Source organism: Cervus canadensis, chromosome 10 (assembly GCF_019320065.1).
Source record: "Cervus canadensis isolate Bull #8, Minnesota chromosome 10, ASM1932006v1, whole genome shotgun sequence".
In the NCBI taxonomy this organism is placed as follows: domain Eukaryota; kingdom Metazoa; phylum Chordata; class Mammalia; order Artiodactyla; family Cervidae; genus Cervus; species Cervus canadensis.
Window position 1 is genome coordinate 30,102,907 of NC_057395.1, and position 19,696 is coordinate 30,122,602.

Below are 19,696 nucleotides of genomic sequence, written 5' to 3' on the forward strand. Positions count from 1 at the left end.
TGGCTCTTGTTCTGCAACAAGAGAAGCCATGACAACGAGAAGCCCACACATTGCAATGAAGAGTATCCCCCACTAGCAGCAACCTGAGAAAGTCCTCACAGCAACAAAGACCCAGCACAGCCAAAAATAAATAAATAAATAAAATTATTTAAAAAAAAAAAAAAGATAGAAATGACTAAGAAGTCAGATGTAGATTCCACCCCCAAACATATTAAAGTCTATTAGAGACCAGATAGAAAATAGCTGTTCACTTTTGGGGAATAAATCCAAGGAAATGAGTGATGATATACAATAAAACTGGAGAATAAAGGAGTTCTAAAACGGCAGGCACTTCTCTGGTAGTCCGGTGGTTAAGACTCTGTGCTTCCACCGCAGGGCGTGCAGGTTCGATCCCTGGTCGGGGAACTAAGATCCCTCTTGCCAAGAGGCACAGCCAAAAAGTTCAAAAAAATAAAATGACAAATACAGACCCTGGATGTCTCTTGAGTTGTTGGAAGAAAAGGAGAGGTTGTGGTGGTCTGTTTAGCAAAGCCTATGAAAGGGTGGGTCTCATGAAGTGTCAGAAACACCACCACCCAAGGCACTTCTGGGGACATGCCGATCCTTGTGGGCCATACCAGCGGGTCAGCAGCCTAGATGCCCCCAAGAGCAGCATCAAAGTTTGTGCTGCATCGTGTATTGCATGGAGTGAGCGAAGGGCAATAGAGTGGTTCTTGCACTTGACAAGCAGACATAATTTGCTCTGAATGCAAGAGGATTCAAGAATCTAGTTTTGATTCTTGATAGTACCAGGTTGGCCCAAAAGTTCGTTCAGGTTTTTACTTAAGACCGTGGAAAACAATAATGAACTTTTGGGCCAACTCAATAATAAAACTCAACTAATTACTATGAAGCTCAATTAAAAATCATAACCTAGGTTCTAAAAACGGCTTTACTGCAACTATACTTTCTGAAGAGCCTTCAGACATGAGTGATTATGTCAATATCTGACATAACTCTCACTAGGTCACCCTGCATGGTCTCCTGGCATAAGACATCAAGAACTAGGTGGTCTCTGGCAGGTAAAGCATGAAGGGAGGACGGTCTGCCTAGGTCCTGACCTCAATGCTGCATCCTGGCTGTAAGATCATTTCCAAATTAAATCTAGGATACTAAACTCTCCTCAGCACCAAAACCCAAGACTCCACTTAATAAGATCCTAAGTTGCTTCTTCCCAGAGTTAAATTCCAAGTGCCCAGGTTGATGTTTCTAATTAAGGATCCTTCCATCATCAACACCTTGGGTCACAGCTATAAATGAATTTTTAATGAATTACCAATAAGTGTTAGCTACCATAAGACAGATGAGATTACATTGAAAGCATGATCTCTATAAAGAGGTTTATATTTTATTTTCAAGATACTATACTATGGGGAATATTAATTATCACTACAAAGAGCTATGTTAACAATCCTATAATAAACTGCTTTTTCAGTACATTTCTGTTCCTATCTATAAGCATTTTACAGGTTTTCCTTCATCTTTGTTCCCATTCTTAACCAACCTTATCACTTCGAAACAAAATCCAGCCCCACTATTGTTTTTACTTTGAAGGTTTTATAAAATTGGCCAGTCTTTGTATATCCCTAAGTTGTAAAACTTTGCAAATTAATATAGTATTGGTGCACTGTCCCATAAAGGACAGAGGAAGAAAGACAGAACACTTAATACTTGCAAAATCTTTTCAAAGTATGAGTAGTCTTGCCATAATTATAAAGAAAGAAATCATTTTATTACTTTGCCAGATTACTCAGATTCAAAAGACTTGGTTGGGGAAATAAATTTCTTTTTAGCTCTAATAATAGCAAGAAAAACTGGGTATAATTATTCTGTAAGACCTTAAATTAAGAGTTGCTTAGATTTCTTGGGTCTCTTTCATGTATGCATGTTATTTTGTTATTTTCTCTTTTTTTTTTTTTTAAAAAAAAGAACTTTGGGAATCCCCTGATGGTCCAGTGGTTAGGACTGCACTTACAGTGCCAGGGATCTGGGTTCAATCCCTGGTCAGGGAACTAAGATGCTGCAAGTCACACAGCACAGTGATAACCAAAACCAGATAAAACAAAAAAAAGAACTTCAGTTAATAACTACTTCCAAAAATCACTTCATATTGTAGTTATGTGAGTCAATAAATTTTTAGTGAGTCAAAGTATGATATGAAAAGAGGAAAATTAGGGAATTAAGAGAAGTATATTCAAATTTACATTCAATTTTTGTTTCCATATTTTTGGTTTCATTGGCACTTTATTAACAAGTAAAAATTTACAGCAACATCTGATGTCAGCTGTTCCAAATGAGGTGTGAGAAGCCCTGAGGATGGATGTTTAGTAATAGGCCCACTATGTCAATAAATTAAGGCAAAGTCAGCATGAAAAACAAAAACCTACATCTATTCATTCACCCCGCATGTATTTATGGAAACCCGACTGGGTGTAGAGCTCTCAGTGAGGTGCAACAGGCAATAAAAAAAACAGGATGACAAAGCTTGTCCTCAAGGTGCTTGTAAGAAATTGTCAGAAAAATCAGGTAAAAATGCTGGCTGATCAGCATGAACAGAATGTTCTCGTTAGAGAGACAAAGCTGACACCTCATTCATAGTTTTAACGAAGATTATAGGAATGCACACAGACCCTCTGCAGAGTGGGATGATGGAAGCCTTTCAGCTTTCTCTGTTTTTTCATGGTTTGGATTTCTTTTTTTAACAAGCATGTGTTATTTTTGTAAGAAGGAAAAGAAAGAAAAATAAAAATGTTTCTATGAATCAACACTGGAAGCAAACAAGCGAACATACAATATCTGTTGACTTAGGTTGTTGGTGTCTTATGGGTGGATTTCCGTCTATTTTAAAGTTACTGTGTTTGTTTGTTGTCCTAAAAGAATTTTAATGCCAGGTTTAATTCAACAAAAAAAAAGTATGGAAAATTAAAGTTCTTCTTGGTTTGAATAAACTGCTCTATGATGCACTAGGGTTTGAAGAGGGCTCATTGCCATTTTTATTTCTAGCTAAAGAGGAGAGATGTGAAGAAGATTAAGGCGTGTTGTCTGCTTCTGTTAGTAATATACTTTCTCAGAATATGGTATCATGGCCAGTCTAAACGGAAAATGGTAGAATAAAACCCGTATCGGTCTACTTGTAATGATATATTTCGTTATCATCTATGATTAGGGTAACTCTTCTACTGTTATTAAAATGAAACGTGGTCTTTTATGATCCTCTAATTTCCAAACACTTTCATACTGTTAATATACTGCCCTAGAAAAAAAAAAAGAAAATTAAAACAATTCCTGGCTACATTGCAGCATGTTTAAGAGCTTCAGCATGAAAAGCATCATCAGCCTTGACCTTCATGTTTCCGCAAGCCCCAGCCATATTAAATCCAAACAGGACCCTTCTTCACTTCAGCAAGTCCTAGTTACATCACTGGCTATTTTTCAAATTCTGTAATCTTGTTTTCAGTGTCGCTTCAGGCTGAATCATTCTTTTCAGAAGTGGCACCGATTATGATATCTCTGTAGCTTATTTACTACAACTGAACTGTCACTTTAAGTGAAAAAACTGTTGGAGAATAAGAAATTTTGTCCTAATGAAGGCTCATGTCCTCCTGGCCATGAACAAAGGCTGCCTGGCACTTGCTAGCTCCATTTAAAAACTGTATTATTTTCAAAAGTCAGTCATGGGTTTCCAAGTATACTCTAAGTGCTATTACGCTCATTGACTCATTTTTCGGGGACCAAGAGGTAGGAGGCTGGGGGTGCTTTCTGGATGCCAGTCCCAGTCCACAGCCAGGGAGGAACATTCCAGTCAGTGATTCTAGAGGAACTAAGGCTTGACCCCAAATTTCATGTTCATGGCAGCTGTGTTTTAAATTTGCCAATTCACTGACATTCTTCCTGAAAGTCACATACTTCTATTACCTAAAATTACATTTATCAGAATCCTAAATAAAGACATGTTAACATTGAGGAATTAAAAAATACATCTAGGATGTGGAACTGGACTTAAATGAAGATCCATGTATGCATGCACCTGGCTATCCTAACGCAGTGAGATTCAGACACACCTTCACAGTGTGCGTGGGGAGACACAGGGTCTTGTCTACATGTAACTGGCATGACTCCACATCACAAAACCCCAGGGAGCAGAGCAGGGTCTGGCTTCACAGTGGGTTCACTTCCACTTAGGGTGTCTTTAGAAGCAGTCAGCTGGTAAAGCAACTTCTCAACTTTGGAGAGAACTGTTTTACTTTCTTTCAAAAGAGCATCACAGCTGTATTCCTTCTGACAACTAAAAATCTAAGTAGAAATCCTATGTTGAGGAAGTTCTTAGTGTGAAATGACTGAGAGGAAAACATACTTTCATTTTCAAAGTTAATTAAGGAACGATTTCGTTTTGGTTCTGCAGCAGATCAGACTGGCTTTTAAATTCTGATTTTAACAAGTTAACATCCCCTTGAAACAGCAAGTTCTAGTGGTATTTGGGGCGGAGGGTTAAGGAGCTCATACCCAAAAGCCATGCCGGTGGGCAGATGTCCAACAGCAAGTTAAATTCACCTCTAGTTCATTGACTACAGTTTCTGCTGCATCTTTATGGAATGAAGGCAAAGCTTAACAAAGACCCCGTTAAAATGAAATGAGGCAGACCAACCTTTTATTGCACCCACAATATTTTGGTCTAGTCCTTTCCGGTTGTCATTGAGTCCTCTTTTCCTCTTCCCATTGGGTAAGGAGTTAGCCAAAGTCTTGTCATCAAAAAATGCACACACCAGTTTTCTAAACAGAAGGCTTCCTGAGCGAGTGTAGTTTGACAATATAGAGTCCAGCTGAGATTTAGGCATAAACACATCGAAGCCTTCAGCAAGTTGCACTTCTGGCTACCAAAAGAACATAAATATGTCATTAAAAGCAAGATTTGAAGTTACCAATGTTGGGCATATGTGCAACAAAAAACATCACCAGCTCTTGCAATGGCCATATATCGTGAAAACCACACAGCCTCAGCTTTGCGTGCCAGTGTTTGCAATTTACAAAACCAGTGACTAGTTGTAATTCACCAGCAAGATGCTCTAATTCCAGTATTAAGTCTCATCAAAAACAGTGCAAAGGAGTACGCTGAAAAAGCATTCTCGTCCTCAGAAAGAGTTAAGAGAAAGCTGGATAATTTCCAAAGCATTTAAGTCTAGAGCTACCCAGGGGACTTGAGACTTCTGGGTGAAATGTCTTCACTTTGTAAAGGAAGGAACTCAGGCCCAAAGAGATCATAACAAAAATGACTTAAAAAAAATAATTTAGAGGTGTTCAATTGCATTACAGTTTACAGATCACTTTCTCCTGCCTTAAATAATTTGATCTCATTTGCCTATGGACATGGGGCTACCCCAAAGGTCTCATGCTGTTTGTACTAGGCCAGTGGTTTTTAGCTGTGGAACTGTTATTTTTCCCTCCAAGGAAAACTTATGTCAACTAATGTATAAAATAAACAAAAATCCTGAGCAGGTGCCCTGACCCCTGCTTTGGGGAGGGAAATCTGAAGCTCTATTCCAGAGCATCATCGGGAGACCAGTGTACCAGTACCAGTGCTTCCTGCTGGAGATTTCCTGGCTGGGGGATACTGGGTCAGAAGACTGACAAGGGGCCTTTCAACCTGAACTCTACCATATAAGCTCAGACACTGATAATACATTCTCTATGTATATGCCATGGATGTTTACAACTCATCCTTTCATCTTTCAACCCGCTCATACCATTTCCTTTTCAAAGTCTTTCTTAGCTCCTTCTTTCCCAAGGAGGCAGCTATGTACTCTTTGTCACTGCTATCTGTTTTAAGAAAAAAAAAATTATTTATTCATTCATTTATTTGGCTGTGCCAGGTCTTAGTTGTGGCACTCAGGGTCTTCAATCTTCATTGCAGTAGTCACAATCATTTTTTTAGTTGTAGCATGTGGGATCTAGTTCCCTTACCAGGGCCCCCTGCATTTGGAGTGTGGAGTCTTAGCCACTGGACTATCAAGGATGTTCATATTTATCTGATTGTATTTATTATACTATATTATAATAACTGATTAGATTGTGGCCCTTCCTGATGCCTAGAACTCAGGCTTTATGTCTCCAGGGCCTGGAACACAGTAGGCACTAAATAAATTCTTGTTAAATAGATAAAAGTTCATTAGTCATTACAAAAACTACTAAGTCATTCACTACGGATTAGAACATGATGACTTTAAAATAGTAACTTTAGGGTGAAGAAATGCAGTTGGTAAACTTTCATTTGAAAAAAGTCAGCAGGAAATCTCACTTAAGATAGATCATAAAAGCTAATTCTTAGATATCTTATTGCAAACTTGGCTAACCTGATGCCTGCCACTTTAGATTTTCTAAATCATATGAGACATGTGAGGATTTGGGTCTTGTTTTTCTCCCGGAGAACAGGAATTATTGTTTGTCCTACTGCTTCTCAGAATGCCAGCTATGTGCACTACGCCCTGTGGTCAGAGCAAAGGGTTCAGTGCTCATGCTCAGTCACTGAGTCGTGTCCAGCCCTTTGCAACCCCACGGACTGTACCTATCCATGGAATTTTCTAAGCAAGAATACTAGACTGGGTTGCCATTTCCTGCTCCAGGGGATCTTCCTGACCCAGGGATCAAACTCCAGTCTCCCACATCTCCTGCATTGGCAGGTGGATTCTTTACCACTGGTGCCACCTAGGCTTGGGGAAAGGCTTAAATGACTCAGACTGTGTGGGGACCATCTAGGGCCCTGCTCCTCCTCCCAAGTGGAATTCTCAACTGGATTTTCCAGAAAATCATCTCACTTCCCTGCTTTGCTCTCCCATTTGGCTTTTGGTCTCTGAATGCACAGTGAATATCACTCTAAAAACAGTGTTGCCGGGTGGGCCCCTGACTTTTTGCCCCTCACTGCTGGTGATGGTCTGCAGAGGAGGCTGACGGGAGCCAGAGTCTGGGCCCCCAACTCCTGGGACAGAAGGTGTACACTTGGGCAACTCAAGGCACATTTGTTGAATGACTCAATGTAGAAATGTTAGGATTGAAGGAATTCTACATCAGAATCTGAGATAAAGTTGTATCCATAGTCACAATTTTATTTTGCACATCCTATGGGTGCCTAATTTAGACCTTTTATGCTAAATGAACTGGCCAGATTTTTGCTAAATGCTCCTATATCATTTGAAAACCACTTAAAAAGAGTCCCTGTCTACTTCATAGAAATAGCAACTCACAGCTATTTGAAGATCCGGGGGTTTGGGCGGGGGGTGGTACAGAAGCTCTTAAATTCGCAAGAGAGAAAAGGGAAAGATGAACCATGGTCTCTCATTCATGTATGTCTGCTGGACGCTGATAACCACCAAGCAGGGGTTTAAAGCAGCCACCTGACCTCTGAGACTCCTAGCACCTCCCCTTGGATTCATCGTGTAGGACTTGAACCTGGTTTCAGAGACTGACCTAGATTAGCCCACCAGGCAGGACTGGCCACTCCTTTCTTCACAGACGCAGTGTTTTCTATGAACTACATTTCTGGCACTTTTCATGATGCATTTGTTTAGTTGGGAGTTTGTGTTTCTCATCAGAACGTGTACTGTCTTTGGCATTCAGAGTGCCAAACACCCGGCTAGCGCCTGATAGATTTTTCTCAGAATGAACAAAACACTATGGAAGAATTCATTCAAAATGACTAGTATTGATTTCGAGGTCTTTTATCCCCACATAAAGGAAGTGGCTGTGGAAGTCGGCTGCGCCCCAGTCCAGCCTGCCAGCCTTCTCCTCGCAGGGCCCGTGCTGGCTGGGGGAGCAAGCTACCTACAGAACACGGCCCTGACTCAATCAATATTTACTTGGCATCCTCAGTGTGGAAGGAGTTTAAGGTTGGGCTCACTAGATGAGACAGATACATAAACCCCCATCGTACAGAGTGGAGAATGACCAACGCCGCAAGAGGGGCAAGGACCATCAGGCAGAGTTGGCTGGTGAGGGGAGAAGGGGTTTGGGTAGAGGGCGCAGGAGAGCATTTTATTAGGGCCTTGGAGGTTTTAGGATTTCAGAGAGATACAGTTGCTGTTTGCGGCATCTGCTTCGATTCCTAAAACTAAGCATCTGGAGCTTTCTGTGGAGCTGAGACTCCCAATGGGATCAGAGCAGTGTTCTGATTTCTGAGATGCTATCCCGCTGCAGAAGCTATCAATACTTTGTGCTCTACTTTCTACTATCAGATGATTGTTGTTACTTTGAAGACTTTCCTCCAGATCAAGGAACACGAACTTGCCCAGTTATGCCTCCTTTACAAAGGAGTCAGTTTTATTAGTGGAGGCAACAGCCAGGGGCAGCGGCAGAGGCCAAGGTGACTGGTCTCTGGCCCGCCCTGCTCCTCAAGTCTTTTCTTTCAAGCAGATTTCTTAGCTGGTTGTCAGCGAGCACTAGGGTGTCACAAAACTACAAAGCAATTCCTTTAAAAAAAAAAAAAAGGAGTGGGGAGCCTTACTTCCTAAGACGTGAAGAATTTGATGGTTGATTAATCTCATTGTTTTACAATGAAATCTTTTTATCGCTTCCATTTTATAAATATAATCACAGTGGACCTGGTAGTGATCCACAGCTTTCTACTTACATTTAAAAACAGGTTAAAACTCTGTAATCGTATGCTTGAATCTCTTCTCTTTTTGTTTACCGTCTAGTCTAAGTGAGATCCCTCTGCTTACTGATGATGGCTATGATAGAAACCACCATTATTCCAAATGAATATCATTTTAAAAGCTAGATTTCCTCTGACAGAATTACTGTCTGATACTCCAGCGAGGACAGACAGCTCATATACTGATTTACAGATTCTATTGATTACTGAAGTAATATGATTTTTAAATGATGACATTCAAAGTATGGACAGGATTTACGACTCTTAGAGTCACCTTTTTAAGAGTCAAGAGTCTGAATGCCCACTATAAATTTGGATTCCCATGGATGGCTTGCCTATTTTCAGTACCTCAGCCACTTAGCACAGTAATGTATCAAATGTTGAACCTTCCTATCCAATGGTATTGCATCTTATACCCAGTGAAGTTTGGGAGGCAAAAACTGCATGTAGTCATGAGAATGCTTAAAAATGTTCCTGGACCCAGGCCTGTAGACATTAACTATCTTGTTTCTCTTCACAGTTGCATTTCAACTCTGGTCCCCCTTTGATTAGAAGTAGGTGGGATCAAGATCTAGTTTGGTGGGGGGGGGGATCCTATAACACCTGGTAAATTAACAGATTTCCCCAGGGACTTTCCAGGTGGTCCAGTGGTTGAGTCTGCATTTCCACTGCAGGGGTCTGGGGTTTGATCCCTGCTTGGGGAACTAAGATCCCACATGACACAAGGTGTGGCTAAAAAAGAAAAAACATTTTTCCCCTAAGTCTGAGTATATGACTCCCCTGTATAATCTAAAGAAAAATACATAAAACAATTTTGAGATCATACAAATTAATCACACAGGCAATATTTCTGATACTGGCTATTTTATGTAAGGCATTGTTGGCTGCAAATTATAGGAAGACACGTAAAAAGCGACATATAGTCATCAGGTTAAAGTAAGTAGAAGTACAGGAATATTCATATTGGGCATTAGTCCCAGATTTTCAATCTCAAGTTAATTAACTATACACAACATTTTGTAAACTTGACTTGCTACCTAGTCAAGTTTCAGACTGGCTCAAGATTGAAACCTATAAGAAAACTATGGATGAAAAGGTAAGGAGTCTTTTAAGTATGACTAACTGCATTTGAACTGAAAATGTATAACAAAACTCATAAGAACAGTGAATTCAGTCCTTCTGTTCATAACATTATTATATACAATGATCCTTTATTCTCATTTAAGAGTTTATTTAGCAGTGCACTAGATGTACTTCTAGGAAAACAAGCTTTAGTTTATGAAAATTAAAAAAAAAAACCCACAAAACCCTTTCATAACTGATTTTGTTTTACTCGCAAATGTGATCTGCCTCTCTTTGAGAAATACTGAAAATGTTTCCTCTAACTCAGGTCTGCTCCAGGTAGATTTAGCCAGTGTTACTGTCACTATTTATTAAGCCATGCCAAGATCATGGCCAGTCAGTTGGGTAGACTCAAGAACCCACGGGATTGAAAGGCAGACCTGATTTTATTGGTTCAGCTGTCACAGCACAAAACAGTGTGGCCTGTGGACGCGGCAGAGCCACGAACCACTGCTTCGATGGGGCACAGTGGGTGGACCCATTGTGTAAAAAGGATGTTCTGTAATGAGGAAAAAATGCTCAGGCAGGAGTTGTATCAAAAAGTATACATGATCTCTAGACTAGTCTACACTGAATGTTGAATAGGGTGATAATTACCAGGAAGTCATTAAAGAGCCAATCCTTGATCGAATTTTATTCGACAAAATGTTGGCAGAATTTAAAGTTAGAAAAGAAAACACAGGGGGGCACTCACTGGAGGTCCAGTGGTCAGGACCCACCCGGTGCTTTCACTGCCCAGGACCCAGGGTTCAATCCCTGGTCAGGAAACTATGATCCTGCAAGCTGCAAGGTGTGGCTAACTAACTTAATTAATTAACTTTAAAAAAAGTAAGGGAAAGGTAATAGTTTGAAAATGACTCCACGCACTTGCATAATGAGATATTGCGAAGTCTTTCTTTCAGAAATGTTTTCAGTGCCTTCCTTTCTCAGGTGGTAAATTAATGGCTCTGAGGACTTGGGCTTGATTTATGCTCATGCTATTTGAGCCAAAATGTTTCATAAGATTTCAACCACTGTGGTCTAATTTCTCCCATCACAACTCCATGGAAACTGCTCTTTGGAGAAAATGGCCACCTCTGAGAGCCTGTCCTTAACCCCCCGGGCAGAGGACAGCTCCGCTTACATCCTATTACACTGTGATTACTGCTTATGTGTTTTCCTCATATGGTCCCTGAAGGGCGAGGACTATTTCATTCATTTCAGTAGCCCTTGACAATGGTGCAGTAATTAGCATGTCCATCCCGCATTACATGGGTTTCCTAATTCAATTCTTATCATCCTATGAAGCAGTCACTTTCCTGATCCCCAATTTGCAGATGCAAAAACTAAAGTTTAGAGAGATTAGGTAACTTGTTAAGATTATCCAGCTAATAAGTGGTGAAGCAGGGCTGTGAACCCAGGCAGTCTGCACTAGAACTTTAACTCTCAAGCATACACTGCCTTAAATTTCAACATGTCAATGAATAAATTAAAAAATTGCTTGCTTGATGGATCTGCTTTACCAGTTCCCAGTGGGTTACTTTACTTATTGGGCTATGAAGAAATTAAGAAAACAGATTCTGAATTCAGTAGCTATTTATGTTGAAAGCACCAGTGCATTTTAAATTATTTAAGAATGACATAAACATTAACAAAATTATCTTAAGTTGATGAATATGTAGCTGTATCTTCTGATAACTTCTGTGTGATCTGGGATTACTGGAAAATATTCATAGTAACTACAGAAAATAGAAAAACATTTTCTATGTTTTTAAAAAATATTTAAAATATTTTAAAAAACTGATCTTAGTGTTTCATCAAGGCCAAACAATAAGCCAAACAGGAAGCAACAACAAGGAAGTAAACCTAAGCCATGTGTATCTACCCTGAAAAAAAAAATCAATAAATCCAACTAGGTAGGGAAAACTGTCAAACATTTACACCTGTCTTCTCTGAGTCCTGATAGAATACTGGGTTGGGAACTCCTAAAGAAAGAATTGAATATTGTATTTAAATCTGAAATTTGGTTTGGGGTTTCTGTTTTTGCTTCTGTGCAGTTCAGATTTCAGTTTTATTTAATGCACTAACTTAAAATGGGTCAAGTAATCCTGCCCCCAGAGAGAACCACTTCTGGCCACTCTCTTTTAAAAAATACAATTAGTTCATGTGTATTTGCTCAAGTGTATATACCTGTATGTTTACTTAACAAAGTTATATTTATCCCTATAAAGGTACTGCTATGGTTTAAGAAGGAAGCAATATTTACTGAGAGCTTAAAAAGGTACCAGGTACTATTTTAAGTGCTTTACATAGATAATGTCATTTAATTCTTCCAGCTGGCCCACCCTGTGAGGTCAGCACTATTATTACTCCCATTTTACTCCGGGAAAACTGAGGGAGGTGAGGGTGGGTACCTTTGTCAGGGTTACACGCTGGGCTTCTAGCCTGGGCATCCTGACCTCAGAGCTATACCCTTGACCATGAAGGTCTCCCCTGGAAACTTCCAAGTAAACAGCATACACGGGGACTTCCCTGGCGGCCCAGCGGTCAGGTCTCTGTGCTTCCTCTGCAGGGGGCATGGGTTCCATCCCTGGTTGCGGAATTTGGATCCTGCAAACTGTAGGGTGTGGCCAAATAAATAAATAACCCAAACCAACCAACCAGCCAGCATACAGAGCCACAGTCTAACCTTTCTCTTCTCCTTTGTGTTACCATCATCTCATGAACAGTTAGCGGTGGTCACACACAGAACTGGGCTAGCGAATGCGCTGAGTCGAGCACTTGGTGGATAGGGTACACTCAGCCCTGGTCTGAGAACCAACTCCACCTCTGACTGCGTGGGCTCGGGCAGGCTACTTAACCCTTTATGCCAGTCTTTTCATCTATCAATCTTTTTTTTTTAATGTATTTATTTGTCTGTGCCAGGTCTTAGTTGTGGCATGTGGGATCTAGTTCCCTGACCAGGGATAGAACCTAGGCCCCTGGCATTGGGAGCATGGAGTCTTAGCCACTGGACCATCAGGGAAGTCCTTCCTCATTTATAAGTTGAGGATAATAATAATACCTCAAAGAGTAAGGATGAAATCTGAAAAATTACTTGGCAAACACGACTACAACTACTATTATTGTTATTATTTTTTTATTTAATCCCTGCCCTTAAGAAGCCAAGGGGGAAGGAGGGAAAATCACATTAAATTGAGGAGAGGGTTCTAATTAAAGCCAAGTCCTAGAACCAAAGTTCTATAAGGTGATTTCATGTATTGTGGTTAATGCAGTGGAGGATGCATGGCTGTTTACTGAGCACCTTTTCTGGGCCAGGCACTGGGGCAGGGTTCCCTGCGTGCCCTAGATCACTGAGTACGGACAACAGTCTGAGGTTCTCACTGCGGTTAGTGCTGACTAGGATGCCCTGCTTTTCCGCACTGAGCAGGGCTACCCATCAGGTGTCAGGGGCTCGCTGGTCCCCCTGCAATGATCCATAGTCCCTCATGTTCCTGCTTGTGTCCAGACACACAAATTTGTATTTGGGCAATGCTAAAAGCCACAGCATAAAAAAGATAACTTCATACATTGTGAACTTTAAACAATTTACGGTATTTTTTTTTTTTAATTTAAAAAGCAATATAGGAGCGTCCCTGGCAGTTCGGTGGTTAAGACTCTGCGCTTCCACTGCAGGGGGCACAGGTTCCATTCCTCGTCAGGGAACTAAGATCCCACACTCTGCAAGGTGTGGCCAAAAATAAATAAATGACTTTTTAAAAATTCTGATTTAAAAAAATTTTTTTCTTAAAAGTCAATAAAGGCACAGGTTTTATGTATCCTTTTTTCCATTGCTTCCAGCTCTAATATTTTTCCTGCGCTTCAAACATCTACTGGACTTTTTGAGGATACTCAACCTCCTGTCACTTCCCATTTGGAAATGAAGGCCTGCTCCTGCCTTCCCTGTCTCAGTTAAGGAAGTCAGTACTGACTAACCTCATTTTCTAGGATAGACATGTGGGGCTTGCTTCTCCCAAGGCACCAGGTCTCCCGTAGGGGGTACCTCCTGGGCGCCTCTCATTTCTCTGTCCCTTCACTGCTCATGGCTGGACTCTACCCATCTCTTGCCTGGCTGCCTGGAATTATCTGTCTCCTGGTCTCTGGTCTCTTCTCTGTGTTGATCAGTCATCCACAAGGCGCTTCCAGATTCCAGTCTAAACACGGATATGACTATTCCTCTACTTGAAGCCTGCAGTGGCTCCCTAGTGCCCACAAGATAAAAAAGCCAAGGGCCTCGGATAACACGCTGGGGCTTTCACTGTCTGATACACTGTTGAGCCCACATTCACGTGATCATGTGCTACCAGCTCAGCCACAAGGCTGCTTCAGCCACACTGGCCCACCTGCCCACTCCTACAATTCTGGACCTAATCTTCCCAACACTGGGTATTTTCAGAGCCTGTCTTCAGATACATAATGCCCATCTACTTACATATAATCCTGCTTTATTACTTTTTCTCCAATCAGTTTTATAGAGGAATTCCTATAAGATTATTATCTATTTTCTATTTTCTCCTCTGGACTTCCACCAAAGTGTAAAAGGTTCATAGCTAAGGAATAATAAAAGACGAGAAGGGTGTCTAAATTTAGACACCTTTAGCACTGATGGACCCACCACCTAAGGGGCCAACAGCCTCACCCACGCCAGCAAGACTCTGAGGACAGTTTCCAGTGATGGGACGCGCTGTGTGGTTCTCTAAGGGCAGTTAGTTTCCATTCAGCAGATGAATCAAAGGGCGGAGCAGTTGGATAAAGTAAAGATAACATCTATATACAGTTTGTGCTTTTTTTTTTAAGAAGCATGTTATTCTTTTATCAAAGATAGTCAGCCCCTGAGTCTTCATGAACAATTCTGAATGTGCTTTATTAAATTTAATAGTTCTTGTTAGCAAAACTCATCATGAATAAAAAGCAAATTACTTTTTTTGGCATTCTGATATTGGTAAAGGAAAGTTCTATTTCACTAATGTACATATAGCCTTTATCAGATCTTTCTCAGTTTATCTCTGAAGTATGTTTAGAGCTTAAAATTTTTAAAAAGGAGGAAGTTCAGTGATTAGCATGAGATTGACTCATTTAGAAGATGATTTTCACAACTCCAGTGGTTACTTCTGATACACTAATGCCTATCACAGAGAGAAGGCTCTAAATAATTCAAGAAAAATATAAAAGTATTGTGAAAGCTGCTTCAGGCTGAATGTACTTTGTGCTGGGGTATCATCTGCCTCTGCTTCCAAATGTGTGACTGACATGGGTTTTGAACCTAGGGCCTCAGCTACAATAACCACCGGATAGGATGAAATGAATCGGCTAGTCCAGGGTGGAAGGCTGTCACCATTAATGATTTTCTAAGGCTAAGTTTTTAGTTTGGAAGAACTTCTTAACAATCGTGCATGTGTTCATGGATAAAAAACAAACATGAACTCTTCTCATCAAGGAGGGGATAAAAGTTCAAGTGATTTTCTAGTCTAAAAAAGTCACGAGAAGATCATTTTCATTGCCTCCCTTTATTAAAGACCCAAGCTAGCAGCTTGTCTTTCTCCAACATGAAAGGAATGCTGTTTTAAAATAGCAATGTATTTCTTATTTAAAGTTGAAGAGTAGGACCACACTTGCATCCTATATAGGCCTGTGGGAGTTCTCAGCAGGGTTCTCATCCTATGCCATCTGGTAATAATAGCCCACTCGTTCTGGTTTATTTTAGGAACTCTCCCAACAAGTTGGGGTTCACAGCATCAGCGTACTCATAAGACACTAAGGCGAGTTCGCCGTGGCCGACAGAACACGTCGCTAAGTTCGTTTACGGCCGTGTGACTCTAAAATGTTAAGTCCGACGGTTGTCTTAGATGTCATCCAGTATCTCGGGCTGTGACGACCTTCAAGCTATGATATTAAAATAGAAAAGCCTTTGCAGAATGTTAACCTATCATTACACAGACTCAATGGCACGGCACTGCAACCTAATTAGCAGTGTGACTTGCATCCTTGCATCTATAAAATAGAATTAGCGTGAGCACTGCTCTTTTTTTTTTTTTATTATTAGTTTGTGTTTCTAGAAAGGTGTGACCTTATCTGTAGGGTTCTGCTCATTTATGTCCATCTACAAAGGATTTAATTACATTCTTTTAGCTCTCTATGCTGAGGAAATTGAAAACGGCCGCTTCAAAATTACAAATGTTAACGAAATTAGTGAAGAGAATATTTACTCCATCACCCTTCTCCTTTCGGAGAGAATGGAAACATGCTGAGGTAAATAAGGCCTAAGATTTTCAGAAGAGAAAATTCTGGGCAAGGAGAGCATTAAGAGTTCTCCTTTCCTCTTTCCCATGTGTATTTTGCAAGTTTCTCTGGTTTTCTTGGGCAGAACTAGTGAAGGGCAAAGTGTATAAATATGGCACAGTGTCTGAAAGTTACATATTAGCATCAGCAGCTAGAAAACATCAACTTACATCGGAGGCTGGTGATTCGAGCACGATGCCAAATCCTAGAATGTGGTTCTCCCCAGGAGAGGGGTGCTCGGCCGCGGGGAGACTGGAATTCTCGGGGGCCCCTGCAGCCTTCTTCTCAGCTTCCAATGCACTGGGCTTCTGTTTCACAGTGAGAGGTTCCACAGTCTTTGGGGGCACTTTTTTCTTTTTATTTCTCTTGCGTGAGACGGCAGTTCGCTGGGAGCAGATAAGGGAAATTGGGGGTTGTTGTCTGTTTTGGGTTCCAACTGTGAACAACAAACAAAAATATGGTACAGCCATGTGTGTCTAACCTAGGAGAATATTCTTGCTCCATCAACTGAGGCTGAAATGGGTTCACTGGACGATGAGGCACATCGAGATCAACCTCACGCTAAACCTGAGCGTGACCAAATGCTGCCTCAAAAGGTCTATGGGCAGAAAAAACCCAAGAGAAAACTCTCCTCCAAATCCTGGTGGCTAATTGATTACCTGGTGGGTAATCGTAAGGAGGAAAGGATGATGAGCTATGAGAAAACACTGAAGCATGATTTTACACATCACATGACATTTTTGTATTACCAAGAACCCCAGAACTTAAATTGAGGTGTAGACATCCATGTTTTTTGAAAAGCCAATCTCGGGAATATTCCACTTGAGATTAAACTGATTGGTAGCCAGCAACCTATAGGTGCCGAAATCAACAAAAGTCGGGCAACGATGCTCATTTCGGCAAGTCTGATCAAAAGCATCACTTGAGAATGACCAGTAAGCATGTGGGCTAGGTCTGTTGGTCAATTTCAGGTCCAGTTACTCCTGCCCCACAAACCAATAAGGTCCACACATCAGCCATCTCCACACACTATGCTACTGGGTTCTGACCAAGCTGTTTCCCCATAACTCAGTTTTATGGAGCTGAAAAACAGGAAAAATATAGCTCAGTACAAGAAGAACAAATCAGTAAGGTCCAGGAATGGTCTGAGTTCCAAAGACGAGAAGCGCTGATTGAGAAATGAGTGCTGATGCTGAATATATACTTAAGGGAATCAAGGATGGTAATTACAGTTCTCAGAGGTGCCCTTCAAGAAGTAGTGCTTGTTAACCATTTAAAAATACTCTGATGGAAAGTGGAAAAATGGCGTTATTACTTAAATCTTCATGTGTTAGTATGTTTTTTAAAAATATGACCACAGCTGCTTTTTCACAGAAATACAGCTTTAAAAATAAGCCAGATGAAAACCTAAAGATCTTGACATGCACACAATATGGATCTTTTCTTATCAGGTTGTAAATGGGGAATATCTGTACTCTGAACTTGATATCTGCATCTCTAGGCTGGACAGAAATTTATAAATAAGTATTAGAAACACACTACTTGCACTGCAGATGAGCACTGAAAAGTTTTTTTAATCACCCATGCAGTAAGTAGTCTCGCTCACTGGTTCTCAACCTCAGCTACACATTAGTCTCACTGGATTCACCTTTAAAAAAAAGAAAAAAAAAAAAAAAGCCAGTGCCTCAGGCTCAATCCAGACTAACTGGGATTGGAATTTCCCAGGGAGATGCCTGGGTATCGGGATTTTTTTAAAAGCTATTCCAGTGATCCCCAATATATAAGCCGGACTGGAACTTTTCTCTGTTAGGTCTGAATTTTCAGCTGAGGTTAGGTCTCCATTTGGAAAGTTAGACAACTGAGGCAGTTATCAATGACCTAGGACTCCAGCCTCACCAAGCCTCACTTTCCAAAATTAAAAGCGAAAATGTTTTGAGTTTAAAGAACACAGGGTCTGAGGTTTTCTTCTTCTTCTGCAAGTCTGGACAGAGCTGTGTTCTTTCGAATCAGATCTTATCGCTTGATCTTATTCCTTGCCTTCTCCCAGAAGTAAAGGTGAAACTTTCTAAGTCGAAGGTAAATCTACATTTTACAGGTAATAAACCTTAAGTCAATCTACTCACCCAACACAGACCCTTCAGTTTAAGAAAATTAAAGGGGACTAATTTATTCAGTTTATCCTCTGGGATCCCTGTCAGCTCTGGGGTCGTTTACTGCCCTAATCTGCAAAGGTTCATAAAAGGAAACAGGGTGACATAGTGGCATTTACTTAATAGATTCTCAAAAGGCTTCAGTCAGGGATTTAAATGGTTGCAATTTGTAGTTTGCCATTTTGGGAGTAAGGAGCTTAAGTAACAAAATAAATCATTACCATTTCATACGCATATTTTCTTAAGTGCTAACAAATTCTTCCTCTGAGGAAAGAAATCTGTACAGAATGAAGTAACCTTTCTTTCTGAGCTCCTTATTTAGGAGATGTTAGCCTCTGCTGGGTTAATAAGAACACAGATTATCCTTGTGGAACAAGGTGAGTTAAATGCTTACTGGCCTGACCAAAATGCTTTTTATTTTTTCCCTTGGGATAAGACTAAATCCAGTGCATAAAATTAGATGTTGCTTCTCAGAAAGCCTTTTGCTCATTTTACTTGCACGTGGTCTTGGGTGACTGATATGTTTAAGTATTAAGCTTTTTAAGTATCAAACCACATCACTGAATATTAAAATTTTACTAGAATTAACTAAACGGCACCAAGGACGATTTCTGAGCTGTCTGAATGCCTTTACAGTGGAAAGGGGGGAAGTTAGTTATATATGACTGGGCCATTTTCCAGCTTCAAGAGCAGTTTTCCCTGATGAAGTGGAAGGCTTAATGAAATGATTTATTATTTTCTGTTGCTGTTGTTCAGTCGCTAAGTCGTGTATGACCCTTTGGGATCCCATGGACTGCAGCACGTGAGGCTCCCCTATGACAAAAAAAGCGTTTTCTCCCCTAATTTTGGAGACTAGAAATCACAGCCACTATAATTAGGACTTAGACTTCCAGACTTCTAAGAAATGCTCCAGGTCTTCGTAACAACACTCACAAAATAGCTGAGGCTCAGATCATGCTTTACCGAGTTCAGTTGCATTTACTATCTCTTCTATTTTCAGAACAACCCTGTGAGTTAGATATTAATACTCTAGTTACAGATGAGAAATCTGAGGTTCAGAGAAGTCACCCAAGCTAAGACAGGAGAAACTGGAACTCTGACCCTAAAATGCAAGTTCACTGCTCTTCGGTTCCTCAACTTGTCTAACAGGAGTGAGAACAACAACAACAAAAAAAGCATCGTGTAAATAAAAAGACAAAACCAGAGTTGTCTCTGAGCCTCTCTGACCTGAATGTTAGGGAGAAAAGCCACCAGCAGAGCCCGAGGGCCAACGTTTCTTGTCAGCTGATACTCTGGAATCTGCCAGCAGAGCCCAGGCTTCCTAAGGGCTCCTCTGCATGTACAGAACTGCTTGGCTCCTCACCCATCACAGGGAGCCCAGGGTGGGAGGCAGGGTGGGCTTGTGCAGAAGTGAGGGTTGTAAGATGCACACAGCCCCCCAGACCGA

General features: G+C 40.8%; 1 protein-coding gene across 8 annotated transcripts in view; it reads right to left on the reverse strand.

Moving 5' to 3' along the window:
* BEND7 (BEN domain containing 7) overlaps positions 1 to 19,696 on the reverse strand; it is an 86,228-nt gene that overhangs the window by 32,228 nt on the left and 34,304 nt on the right. For 6 of the 8 annotated variants that reach the window (XR_006271594.1, XM_043479682.1, XM_043479680.1 and 3 more), the window contains 2 exons: positions 16,270 to 16,535; positions 4,685 to 4,910 (listed from right to left, as the gene is read on the reverse strand). Coding sequence is in view for 6 of the 8 variants with exons in the window: in XM_043479682.1 (XP_043335617.1) it covers positions 4,685 to 4,910; positions 16,270 to 16,535 (492 nt within the window). In the remaining 2 variants the exon portion in view is untranslated. The remainder of the gene's footprint in view (positions 1 to 4,684; positions 4,911 to 16,269; positions 16,536 to 19,696) is intronic. The other 2 variants (XR_006271595.1, XM_043479684.1) reach the window with 1 other exon arrangement.